Source organism: Acanthisitta chloris, unplaced genomic scaffold, assembly GCF_000695815.1.
Source record: "Acanthisitta chloris isolate BGI_N310 unplaced genomic scaffold, ASM69581v1 scaffold9171, whole genome shotgun sequence".
Lineage (NCBI taxonomy): Eukaryota > Metazoa > Chordata > Aves > Passeriformes > Acanthisittidae > Acanthisitta > Acanthisitta chloris.
Genome location: NW_008656459.1, coordinates 47,707 through 60,805, shown reverse-complemented (window position 1 = coordinate 60,805; position 13,099 = coordinate 47,707). Strand labels below are relative to the sequence as shown.

General features: G+C 37.4%; 1 protein-coding gene across 1 annotated transcript; it reads left to right on the top strand.

Moving 5' to 3' along the window:
• Positions 1–485: 485 nt before the first annotated feature.
• On the top strand, positions 486–12,619 carry LOC103811373 (serine/threonine-protein kinase TBK1-like; the record flags this gene model as incomplete). Its single annotated transcript, XM_009084344.1, has 12 exons — positions 486–544; positions 1,697–1,788; positions 2,216–2,317; positions 4,936–5,014; positions 5,902–6,023; positions 6,140–6,216; positions 6,571–6,610; positions 9,732–9,833; positions 9,913–10,009; positions 11,001–11,107; positions 11,426–11,497; positions 12,285–12,619. Coding segments are annotated over 12 exons (1,001 nt in total), but the record flags the coding sequence as incomplete, so codon positions are not given.
• Between the last annotated feature and the right edge of the window lie 480 nt (positions 12,620–13,099).

The window sequence follows — 13,099 nt, the reverse complement described above, 5'->3', positions numbered from 1 at the left end:
CTACTCCAGCTCAAACCAGCACATAGATGCTACCCAAGGATTAGAAAAACCTTTTGGTGAAGTCCTGCCTCTAAGAGTCAGTGAAACTCAGCAGTCATGAGATAAAAGGGAATGGTCTCCCATGCAGGCAAATGTAGGGCTGAAGAACAGAAATAAAGAGCTGGCTTTCTCAATAAAGAGAGATCACAGTTGGAGACCTGCATGGCATTTGTGCTGTCCAGCATGTTCAAAAATGAGTCTGGGAAAGGAAGTGAAGGACGGTTTGCTGAAGGTACCAAGTTATTAAAGCTTTTAAAAACAAAGACTGGTTTTGAAAGTGTACATGACAACCACATGACATTATAAGGTGTTGCAGTAACCGATTAGATTAAAATCCATGTAGATACACATAAAAGCAGTGTATAGGGTGGGGAGGGAAAACAATCTGAACTTTTGAATCCTCTTATGGAAAATAAGAAAATACAGATACTTGTTTTGTATTTCAGTTTTACTTCCAAAAGTGCATCAGCGTTATGATTTGGATGGGGATGCCAGTATGGCTAAAGTGAGTAATTATGATTTTAGTTTATATACCTTTCTTAGATAGTGATACTGAAATTAGAGCTGCTTGATTTTCAGGTGAATAGTGTTAATAAAACTATTATCATATACTAATGAGGATTCTGATTGACAGAAATGTATTTGTTAACAAAGGATCTAAAAAGTATATTAAAGCTGTACTTTTTGTCGAAAATGTGATTGCATATTAAAAAACCAACAAAGCAAAACAAAAAAGTGCAACAAAAAAACCCCCACAATCTCCCCTAAATTCAGCCTTCTAAAGTCCAGGTGCTTTGTTAGTGCATAATTCAGCACTGGGGGGAACGGAGCCTGACACTGTGGAGTGCTGAAGTTAGAGAGAAGATTGATAGTGTCGCCTGTGATGGTGCAAAATTTAACATTAGAAAAATCACTTTCCTCGTTCTCTTAATAGAGAGGAGTCTCTGGGACTCTGCAGAAGAGTGGAGTTTCTGTTGCCTCTTACAAATTTTCAGAATCTGTGGGAAACAAGTAGAGGATGTTTCATTCTTTTGGTCATTTTTCTAAAACTACTGAACGTGGGCACGGCCATGCTTGGCTTTATGATCACCATTTATACTGTACATATGAAACTCTGACTGCTGAGAAGCCTTGTATTCAGGCATGGTAGCCCTGAAAGCGTATGTCCCTTTAAAACATTGTAAATTATAATTTCTGAAACTTTGTTCACAATTCTAAATAAAGCAGCAAACTTGTAAGTGGAATTAGGGAAATTAAGTGTCCCTACCCTTTGAACTTAAAAGCGTGGTGTTTTTTACCAGTTTCTTTTAATGTTTGTGTTTAATTCTCAAACTGTTGAAGAAATACGCTTGTGACTTTCCAGAAATTAAAATAAATCCTGAAAGTAAGTGGTGTCATTTTTGTTTGTGAGACTTGTTTTCATCCATAACAAATATTTCAGCATAACTGGAAAAACTCATTACCATGTTTTGCTCTGCCTCCATAATGAGTGTTCGGTTATCTCCTGACTAAAGTTTAGGCCAAGTTACGCATTTTAAACTGCCATCCTCCTGTTGCTCTCTTTTTATTAATCTGTGTTATTTTGTTGTGAGTTGTTGCCTTGAAGCAATTGTTAAGAGAATGCCAGGTTACTGCTAATGTTGTTTTTTTCCACCAGGCAGTGACGGGTATTGTGTGTTATGCCTGTAGAGTTGCCAGTTCTTTGCTACTGTACCAGGAGCTGATGCGAAAAGGAATACGATGGCTAATGTAAGCAATTGACTGCATTTCTTTGCTCTTTTCTTTTAATTGAGATATGCCTTGATTATCATTACGTAGTTCTGTGACCTCTCAGTATCTTGGGAGATTTTCTTTACTTCTTGAATATGAGTAGGCTTTCTAAATTTTTTCCTGCTTTTTGTCATTACAGAAACAAAAATACTTTTTTTTCTGGCAATAAAGTTAAGGCGTTTCCAACTTCACTTTCTTCTGTAGTTAATTTAAGTCCAGCCTCTGGTAACATGCTGGTACAATTGAACAGTTTGCACAAGGTAGTTGTATATGAGGATTATGGTAATGCATGTCTGACTGAAAGAATTCTTACTGGCAGTTACTATAGGTGAATTATTGTATTACTGGTTTCTGGTAGGATAGCAGTTGAATACTTTTGTTACAGACTAATGCTTCACTTTTTTAGCGAAATAATCAAGGATGATTACAATGAAATGGTTCATAAAAAGACAGAGGTTGTCATCAGGCTGGATTTCTGCAGCAGAAGCATTGAGAGAGCGGAGAAAATGTGAGTAGAAGCACTACACCAAATGCATTGATTTTTCATTGTCATCTTTAGTGACAATGGTATTTTGTTATGTTTATTTGCAGAGTTTATGCACATAAAAACTAAATTTGAATCAGAATGGTTTTCCTGATGGCAATGATTTAATATTATTGTAGATTTACTAATATGCCTTACTCAAATTAGACTGTTAATTTTGCTGCTTAACCTAGTGAGAACAAGTGTTTAGTACTGAGTAGTAATTGTTTGTATTCTTCTTTCTTCTCTGACTCAGCTCATTTGCTGTTGTTGACTCTAGAAGCTATAGTAAAGCCTGGACAAAGAATAGTGTAGCTTTCCTTTCATTAATGCTTTTGTCACCAAGTTTGATCATGTATGACTTGATATGCTGCCCCTTTCACAGCTTTAAGACCACAGCATTTTCTGAATGGAAGGAATTTTAATGTGGAAATATAACAGCTACAAAAAAACCCCAAACCACCCTCACTCCCCAAAAAACGAAAACACCCCCAAAAAACAAATCTGCATTGGGATATCACTAGATCACAGTGCATGCACATAGGCATGCCAAAAGTAAACTGCACAGATTATTCTATTTCTGTTTTTTTCTTAAATTATTTTTACCTATTTAGGTTCATTCGAATGGAGAGGTCAGTATCACAGAATCTCACTTTTACCCATAAGGACCCATTAGATCTCTATAGCAAAAGGTTTTTTAGATTACTTTCTGTAAAACTGACAAAAATTATAATAAGGCAACTAAAGAATTTTTACCTTTTAGCATAGGAGACTTCCAGGTTTCAGAGTTCAGAGAAGACACTTATTTATCTTGTCTTTTATGTCAGGGAATCGAATGTTTTTTAGTGGTCAGACTCTTCTGCTCTACCTCTTTCAGTCAAGTGCTGGCTGCAGGAGATAGGATTGCAGCATTCACTTCTCCCTCAAAGTATCATTTTTTTCTCTTTCCTGATCTTTGTTTTCTCTTCAAGTTTCACTCAATGTCCAATTTGCAGTCACATTATTTTCCACTTTTAAAGAATCCTTGCAGCGTTTTGTTCTGTCTTTCCACAAACTAGCAGTAGCTGTCTTTTAAGGTGTGTTATTCTTATGCAGTCTGGTATGAACATCAGCTCTTCTTAGGATTCTCCTATGGGTGATAGTTTTCCTGTTCAGCCTGCTGCCAGTCTCTTCCAAATGTTGTCTTGGTCATAAGTTTCTCTAAATTTGCTTCCAGGCTGCTCTGAAGATGCAGATACCCACAAGATGATTCATGCACACATGTAGAGCCATTGGGTTTGTAGAATAGACTTAAGAATAGACTTAAGCCTGTTGGAGCTGCTATCTATGTGCAAATTGAACAGCTGATATGTAGTAATTATGGATACCCAAGGATTTGACAGATTTGTGTGTGTCTGCCAAATGTGCAAACTGATACATCTGGGTTGTAAGGTATTTACTTCAAAGAAAAACCCCAGCTGTGAAACTAGTGAAGTTGGTAACTAGCAAGATAACAGTATACCTGTGTAGCCTAGTTATAAATTATCAGGGCAGTAGTCCAAACTCCTCCTCAAGCCAGTTTACACTAGTTGGCAGGACTGGTTCTTGTCCAGCTCTGTGTTTGGTTCAGACAGCTTCTTCCTGGTTTCTGCCAGGTCCCCACAGAAGAAAGCCACTTAGTGCCCTGAAGAAACCACTGTAGGTTCTGATTTGTGACTCAGCATTTGTGACTGTGCATTGAGCAATATCTCATAGCAGCAATCTGAAGAAAAAAAATTACGTTAATTTGCAAACTGAGTAGTTCTCATGTGGACATAAATTTTCTATGTGTTTGCACATATGGCTACTTATGAAGGGGCAGGATTTTCAGTTTGTTTGACTTAGAAGACTTCTGTGGGCTTAGCAAAGGACATGTCTTCTTGTTTGTCCTTCCTTTTCAAGGCTATGCTTTGAAGCATGACAATGCAAAGTTTTTATTTGAAAAGGTAAATGAAGTATTGAACTTGAGCACAGTATGTGTTTTTTGGAAGCTGTTGAGCTGGTTGTGATGGTGTTTTTTAAAATAAAATGTTCTTGAGACCGAACAGGAAAAATACTATCCTGAATGATTTATTTGGCACTTGAGCTATGGTCATGTGGAAAGTATCAATATGAACAGATGGTCCTATTGCAGCCTTTAAGATTTTAGTAACACAGCCTTTCTAGTAAGTTTCCTCAGAAAAGCATTTAGGGGCACTGAATTACGAGTTTGTTGTGCATCATTGACTACTTTGAGTAACTTTAGCTTGGTAACATTTTTTTAAATTATTTGATGAAATAGTTTCCCACTGCCCAATGAGTACAATTAATGTGACTAGAATAAAGAATTAGGAATGGAAGATTCAAACTTCTTTTTAGTAGTTCAAATGTAAGAAAAAAGGCAAGGATTTTTTTTTCAAACCTAAACTACTTCCATTATTAATGGTCACTTAAGGTTATCAGTGTTTCAAGGTTGCTACTTGACAGAGACTGCATTTTATGTGTGAGAAAAGGCAATTATTGTTCCAATCTAGATTTCAGAAATATTTTGGATGTGTTCACTGCTTGCTTATTTTCTTTTTTAACTGTAATTTTGTTGTGGTCAGATATGAGAATTTGATGCAGATCAACTTGGAAGCATCAGAAGTAGATGAAATTTCAGAGATACACACAAAACTGTTGCGTGTAAGTATCTTGCAAAGATGCTGTGTCATTCTGAACATGGTGTTTCTAAAGATAAAGCTAAATACACAATAGCATAGGTTTTTCTGTGAATAGCAACTCTGAATTTTCAAATTAATTTCTAGACTGTCAGTGGTTATTAAAATGTCCATGCTGACGTGAGTATCTTTCTGGAAACACAGTAAATCTTTTTATATTAGCCCAGTGTAGTGAAAATAAGTTCCTGAAAATACACTCTCATTTTCTAAAATACCCAAGTAAAAAATTATAACCGTGAAATATATTTCACTTTGCAGTTTTTTTCCCTTTCCTTAAGGATTTTTTAATTCCTCTGTTGGCATTCTAAAATTTTGCATACGCAAACACACTTCAGAGTGGTTTGCTTTAAAATTTGCATCATGTTTCCAGACAAGTAAGGAAAAATTGAAAAATAACTTTACACAGTGGTGTCCTGGGAGCAGGTATAAAGTTCGCCATTCTAAAAGCAAAATATGATTAGTGCATTTTTATTTTGAAGCTTGTATGAACTGAAGTGAAAGAAATGTATGAACTACGTGGATAGTCATTATACAGATTCTTAACAAACCAAAGGAGCAAGTGTAGAAGTAAATAGGGGACATATGAAAGGTTGAAACCTATTGTTGCAAGAAAATTAATTTTAACTAACAGAAATGCTAGCATCAAATGTGATTCTTTCTCTAATAATATCATGCTTCATCTGCTTTTAGCAAAGCCTAGAAGATAATTGGAAATATTTTTTTTTAATGGAGGTCAGTGAAACACTGACCTTACTCTGGATCTGTAGTATTAACATGTTCAGTCTCAAGTGATCCTCAAGTCAGTTTTCATTTTACCCAGTGGTAAGATTGAACTTTCATGCTCTTACATAGCTCTCCAGCTCTCAGGGCACATTAGAAACTAGTCTCCAAGATGTCAAAACCAAACTTTCTCCTGGTGGTTTGCTGGCTGACACCTGGGCAAATCAGGAAGGCATGCATCCCAAAGACAGAAAGTGAGTAACTGTTTTAATATGTATTGAATTCTACACTGAGTTGTAGTTCATAAAACTCTTTAATAGGTACTTGAGTTTATGTATAAAATATCGTTTTCTTCCTTTTGCCACTCTAGTCCAGAAAGGCTGCAGGCATTGCTGTCTTCCATCACAGATATCTATTATCAGTTCAAAAAAGACAAAGCAGAACGAAGTAAGTAACTTATTTGATTCACTTTTAACATGAAATGAAATGTAATGTAAAGGACAGGTTAGTCTTTTTTTGACTAGGATATTTGTGATAGGTATGGAGAGTTAGTCACAGTGACTATGTCTGTAGGTCTGTCTTAGTGTGATATCATCTTAAAGCCCAAATGAATGAAACACCACTATTAATATCCTAAATTAGAATTGCAAGACTGGAGAGATGGCGGGAAAAAAGTAAATGACCACTTTTACCTATCAGGTGAAGGAAACCAAGTAGCAAATGGGTAAACTTAGTGGAGTTTTACACAAATACAGCAAACAGAATTAAACTGGTAATGTTTGTCATCTGCTCTGATCCTAGGGCTTCCTTATAATGAAGAACAAATTCACAAGTTTGACAAGTAAGTTTTGAAGTTACCTTTGGCAAATGATATGATTGCTTTCAGCTCCTTCAGCTCTTGGCAATAAGCTCTTCCATTGATTTTTATTGTAAATTATAAACTCTTTAGGATTGCTTTGAAAAAATTCTTGTAAGTATCTTAAATACACAGGGATGCAGCATATGACAACTAGGTGCTTTCTGGCAGAGGAGTTTCTTCACTGATAGGTCTTCTAAATGTGAAATACCTCTTCCTTATCTGGGCATAACTGTTTTATAGGAAGTACACTTTTTTCCTTTTTTTTTTCTTAAGGAAAAAGCCCTCAGTTAGAGCAAAATTACTTTGTAACTATGGTGGAGATAATTTTCTGCAGATTAATGAAATATGAGCTAGCTGAATGAAATTCTAGAATATTTAATCTTTCAGGAAATATAGCATGCAAAATAAATTTTAATGCAGTTCTCCATGTCTGTTTAAAATTGTCACTTATGAGAGGTGGCTACATTAAGTGTCTTTGTGTAACTTGACTGTCTAGACTCCCATTAGGCTCCACTGGCTCTACATGGATGTGCTTGTCTCTGGAGCAGTTCAGTTCCTCATAAAGAGATGCCTAATGCTATTTAAATTGCCCTGAGGTATCTGAGACATGCTCTGAGGCTAGGAAGAAGGACACAAGTCAGATGAGAAACCCACACCTTTCTGGACAGACAGTTGGAAGCAGGGCAGGATATCCTTGTTGGAGAAGAGACGGTTGCGTGGAGACCTCATAGCAGCCTTCCAGTATCTGAAGGTGGCCTGCAGGGAAGCTGGAGAGGGACCCTTCATCAGGCAGGAACTATAGTGATAGGACTAGGGGGAATGGCTTCATACTGAAAAAGGGGAAATTTAGGTTAGGCATACTGAATAAATTCTTTACTGTGAGAGTGGTGAAGCAGTGGAACAGATTGTCCAGAGAAGCTGGAAGTGTTCAAGGCCAGGTTGTATGGTGCATTGAGCACCCTGATCTGGTGCGAGGTGTCCCTGCCCATGGCAGGGGGTTGTAACTGGATGATCTTGAGGGTCCCTTCCAGCCCGAACCATTCTGTGATTCTGTCTCTAATTATGATGTATGCTTATGTTTAGAATCATAGAATTGTCAAGGTTGGAAGAGACCTTTACGATCATCAGCTTCAACTCTCCACCTAGTACTACCACTGTAATCCCTAAACCATATCACCCAGTGCCAGATGCCTCTTAAACACCTACAGGGATGATGATTCCACCACCTTCCCGGGCAACCTGTTCTAATGCCTGACCACCGTAAGAGTGAAAAAAAAGTATTCCTAATATCTAATGTCAGTCTCCCCTGTCTCAGTTTAAGGCTGTTTCCTCTAGTCCTCTCACTGCAGGCATAGTAGAAGTCCACCCATCCGAGCTGCAAGCAGCCAGTTTTTCTGGAAGGATGCTGTGGGAGATGGTGTGAGATTTAAGTAACTAAGTTTTTCTTCTGGTGGGTGGTCAGTTGAGTGGTTCCCTAGACTTTGCTGAGTGCTGTATGAATTTAGACACTGCTGCTGTAATTTTCAAAGAAGTCTTACTGTTGCTATCATGAGTGTGGCTTCACTGAGCACTACAGATAGAAAGCTGTCATGCAGCAGGCACTGTTTTCTCACAGACAGACCACTTGCTTTTTCCATAGTGGAAGCTAAATCGGGTAACTGCCAAGGAGAGGAGAGGTTTTCCTGCTATTCAAACCATGTCCTTGCATTAATATGTGAATAGCTTCAAGCAAATAGGCTTTCTTGTCATGGTTTTTAATACTGGTATATTTTCTACCACAAGTGTCTCCTTGGGATTGTTCAGGCATATTTGTGATACTAAATACATCTTACTTGATTCACTCCAGGGAGAAATGGCAGTGGTTTTTGTTAGTGTCCTAGTTCCAGCCAGGACAGGGTTAACTTTTGCAGCAGCCAGGGGGGCACACTAGGACCCTGGGTTTATTCTAGACCACCTCATGTCATGGGGCCAGAGGCTCAGTTCAGGTAGGTTCAGGTCCAGGCACGGTGTGTGCTTTGGGGCAGTGCAGGGTTCCATGTGGTGAGCAATCACGTGTGAATTGTTTACCTGTCTTGTACATTGTTACTAATATAGTTGTTGCTGTTCATTTTCTTAACTTCATTGCTGTTTCTTAGTAAATTGTTCTTATCTCAACCCGCAATCTCTATCTTTTGTGCCTCCAATTCCCTCCATCCCTCTGCAGGGGGAGGGGTTGGGGGAGTGAGAGAGCAGCAAGTGGTCTGGGGGGTTTCAGTGGGAACACTGCACTGGGGAATTGGGGAATAAATTTGGGACAGGAGCTGTGTGCTGTTAGCAGAGGTTGGCCTTTGTAGCATATACCTCTAGACAGACAAAGGAGCAGCACTCAGTTTGGATTTTTTTTATGCTTGAATGATAGGTATGCGTGCCTGATGCCAGTCCAGCTACACTCCAGCTAGAATTTAATTAACCAATAGCTATCATACAAGGCTTGATGAAATACCAGAAGCACGTCTTAGATTGTCCCAGTATCCCTTAGTTTCACTTACTGGTGTAATGTATAGCATGGCAATGCAGTTACACTGGGATTACTGTCTGCCACACTAGCCAGAACTGGGTTTTGTTTGGCTACCCTGTGCTTCTCTGCTTATTTTTTTCTCTTCTGATGAATTCAGGCTGACACAAAAATTCTGTTCTTTTTCTTGCACGTGTATTACTCAGTGCAAAGGATTATTCATATATGCTGGAGTTCCAAGTATGTGCAGTAGGCAAATAAGAAATAATAAGGATTTCTGTCCTTTCCATGCAGAGTCCCTTTTCTTTAAATATACCTGCTCAGGTAAATAGTGACTCAAAGAAGACATTTGACTATTTGTTCATATACAAATAATTGCAACTAAATGCTTCCAAGTAATTTTTTTTCTTCCAGCTTGGAAATCTTTTTGAGACATAAACTGTCAGTTCATGTAGAATGTCGAGTTTCTTTTACATTACAACAGCATGAATAAAGATGGCTGAACAGATTTTAAGTTCACAAACCTCTTCTCCAAATTTCGGAGAGTAAGGTAGAGGAATGGGGTTTTGAAAGCAGTATGACACTGTTTTGGTTGTTTCTGTGTTGCAGGCAGAAGCTGTATTTGCATGCTACAAAAGCCATAGCTCTCTTCAAAGATGAATGTGTCAGCAAGTATGATACATTTTTGGACAAAGCTGAGGACTGGGCAAGGCAAGCTATTGATTTCTTTAATATTTGGTCCACCCCTTTTATAAAGGAAGCTCTCTAAAGAAAACCTTTTTTCTTTTAGGAAAATGCTTCACACAAGGAAGCAGTTACTGGCACTCACCAACCAGTGCTTTGGTATCGAAGAGGAAGTGTCCAAATACCAGGATTATATTAATGAGGTAGAACGCTTCAAAATTAGTGTTTGTTAACTGTAAATAAGGTTTATAGTGAATCTTAAATTGATGCAGTTGTATTAAAATAGAAGGCTGCATGGATGTAGTGTTTGGTCTATAGTAGCTTCGTTGATGATGCCAGAGTGGACCGAAGAGTGGTGTTATTTTGTGAATTGTGACTTAATTTTGGAGTTTAATGGGGTTATTTGGGGTTTGGGTGAGGGTTTTTTTTCATTTGGGTGGAGTTTTTTTGTTGGGGTTTGTGGTTTTGGGGCTGGTGTTTTTGGTAATATTAGTATTTCCCAAAAAATCTGTTGATTGAGAAATGTTCTGAGCGACTGTTACCATAACGTTATCTGAGGATTTAGAGGATTAGTTCAATACTCTTATGAAGCATAAAAACACTACTCCCATAATCCAGATTAGGGGATACACACTTCAGGACACATGCTAAACTAATGCTGCTGATGACATGAAAGAAAATGTGTTAAAATTTGGACAGTGACTCTATAAGATGCAAACTTACCAGAATTATCTCAAAATTGAGTCAATAGGAGCATTTTCATGTGAAAAAATTTTTACTTTTAAGAAAGGAAATATAAATGAAAGAAAAGCACTTGATAAGTGTAAAATCAGTTAAGGAATGGTTGAGAGCAGCATTTTACTTGTTATTTGTATTTTAGTAGCACCACCAAAGTAATTGATTAGGATTCTGTTGCCTTAGGATATCTGTGAACGTAACAAACAGATACCTCTTCCTGTGAGAGTTTATTATGAAAGTATTAGACAAGATGGAACAAAATAGGGAACTATAGGTCATGTCAATACAAAACTTGCTGTGATGATCTCAGCTTGGAGAATATCAGCTGCCTTAGTACTGTAATGATTTTATGAGGTATCATAGCAATGGAGAATTTAAAGTAGGATTTTTAAGATGGGCATCAAGATATATATGACAATTTATATTGTAACTTAAATTCCTTTTTATCTATTACAGTTACAAGATGCTCTGCCACAGAAAATGTTTGCAGCTTCCAGTGGGATGAAACACACAATGAATACAGTCTATCCAAGCTCAAACACATTAGTGGAAATGACTCTTGGGTGAGAATTTCTTAATTGGATTCATGTAATATTGTACACCTGTTATACAAGCAAATTGAAAAAAGTTACAGTTGACTTAGTGATTGCTGTATTAAGATCAAGAATTTTATGTTGCTAAAGTGGTGGTACAGATTTGGAAGTGAGCAAGGGACAGCACTAATATATCACCTGTCACTGTTCATAAATAACCAACTTATTCCCTGTCCCTTATTTTGTATGCAATGACAAGTTACTGAAAGCTGTGTGGTGGTGAGTGATTAGAGCAGGTAACTGTCCCTATAAAAACTGTAACCTTTCTTTTGCTTCTGGTTACTACAGTATGAAGAAACTAAAGGAGGAAGTGCAAGGTGTTGCTAAAGAGCTGGCTGAGAACAATCACGTTTTGGAAAGGCAAGCAATTGTTTTCCCTTTTTTGGGCTGATATTAGGAACAGGCTTGATTTGATACATTTTGTAGGTCCAGAATTTAAACTAAGGACAATTCTATAATGTCTTTAACTGTAAATATATTTTGAACTGTTGAAATGAGCTGTAGCAAAAAAAATTTATTCGAAACCTTGAAACATTGCTGTAAAATCATTCTGACCCAGCCATTTTTTGGTATTTTTGTTTCATGTTACTTAGATTTAACTAATAAAATTATCTGTTGCACAGACATATCAGTTCTGAATTTAAACACAGTACTGTTGCAGCAACTCAGTGATGTCTTTCAACTCTTCATTTTTAGACGTTATTTTTAACAGCTGAGGAATTACACCAGTCTGAATGATTTTGCAGTTTTCAGATTGCTTAAAAAAAGTGAAGAGGTCTTATAATCCTGAGAGGATGACAGGAAGTCAGCTTGTCATTATCACACACAGGCTGGCTTTGCTTTTTTCCCTATGACGATGGTAAAACACATAAAAATAACTCTCTCCTGAAAGCTTCAGGGTAAATTGCTGGTAGAGCAGAGTTTAGCTTCAAGCTGAATTAGTTTCACTTTGTTCCCCACCCCCAATCTCATACTTGGAGCAAAGCATGCTCTCTTCTGTCTTCTTTGCATATGCAAAACTTACGTACAGATGCCTGTGTTGATATGTGGCAATGGAAAGGAGAACCCAGAAATAAATGATAATGAATTAAATATTGATTCTGTGATTTAGTCAACCCCCTAAAAATATACTGGTTTTTCGTTTTAGATTTGGTGCGTTGACGAGGGATGGTGGCCTGCGGAACGTGGACTGTATCTAGCTTTCAAAGGACCTGAAGAGGACTTGTAAATTTTTTCAAAGGGAAAAAGAATACTATTGGGACATTTAAAGGCAGATAATAAATCTGTATCTAGGGACTTTTTTCCTTTGACAAATGTAGTATTGAAAAAATGTAAATATGTATAATATGTACATATAAAAGAAATATATATCTTTTTTTTGGTCACTTTTGGGATAGAATTACTTCTGACAGGGAATCGGGCCCCTTGGAGGGTCTCTGAGGAAGTCCTAAAGGAAAAAGTGTTGTTGATGAAACTGACATTCATTTACTTTGAATATTGCCCTTTTTGTCAGAATGCAATTTAGTCTTCATTCCAAGAGGACTTGCAGAATTCCAAAACACCCTTATATAAAGGGTGTTTTGGATTTACTGTAACCACCACTATTATTTTGGAGTCTAGCTGAATGGTTCTGATCATCGCAGGACATGACAAATGTTTTAAATGAGATCTTTTTAAATGAGTGTGAACAGGCACTAAAAGTGCTGATATGACGGAGTGGAAATGCATTTCTTTTTGCTGCACATCCAAACTGTTAGTTCACTTCTACTTGAGAAAGCAAATCCATGATATTTTGTTAAGTTCTCCCTGTATTTGGTGCCATGTTGTCTGTAGCCACTTGACTGCTCTGTATATGGAAGTTTTGCACTCCAGCTTTTCAGGCTGAATATAAAAATTCCTCTCTTGGAGTACAGCATTTTCAGAATTTCCCTGAAATCTTGTTGCTCACCACAAGAGAAGCAG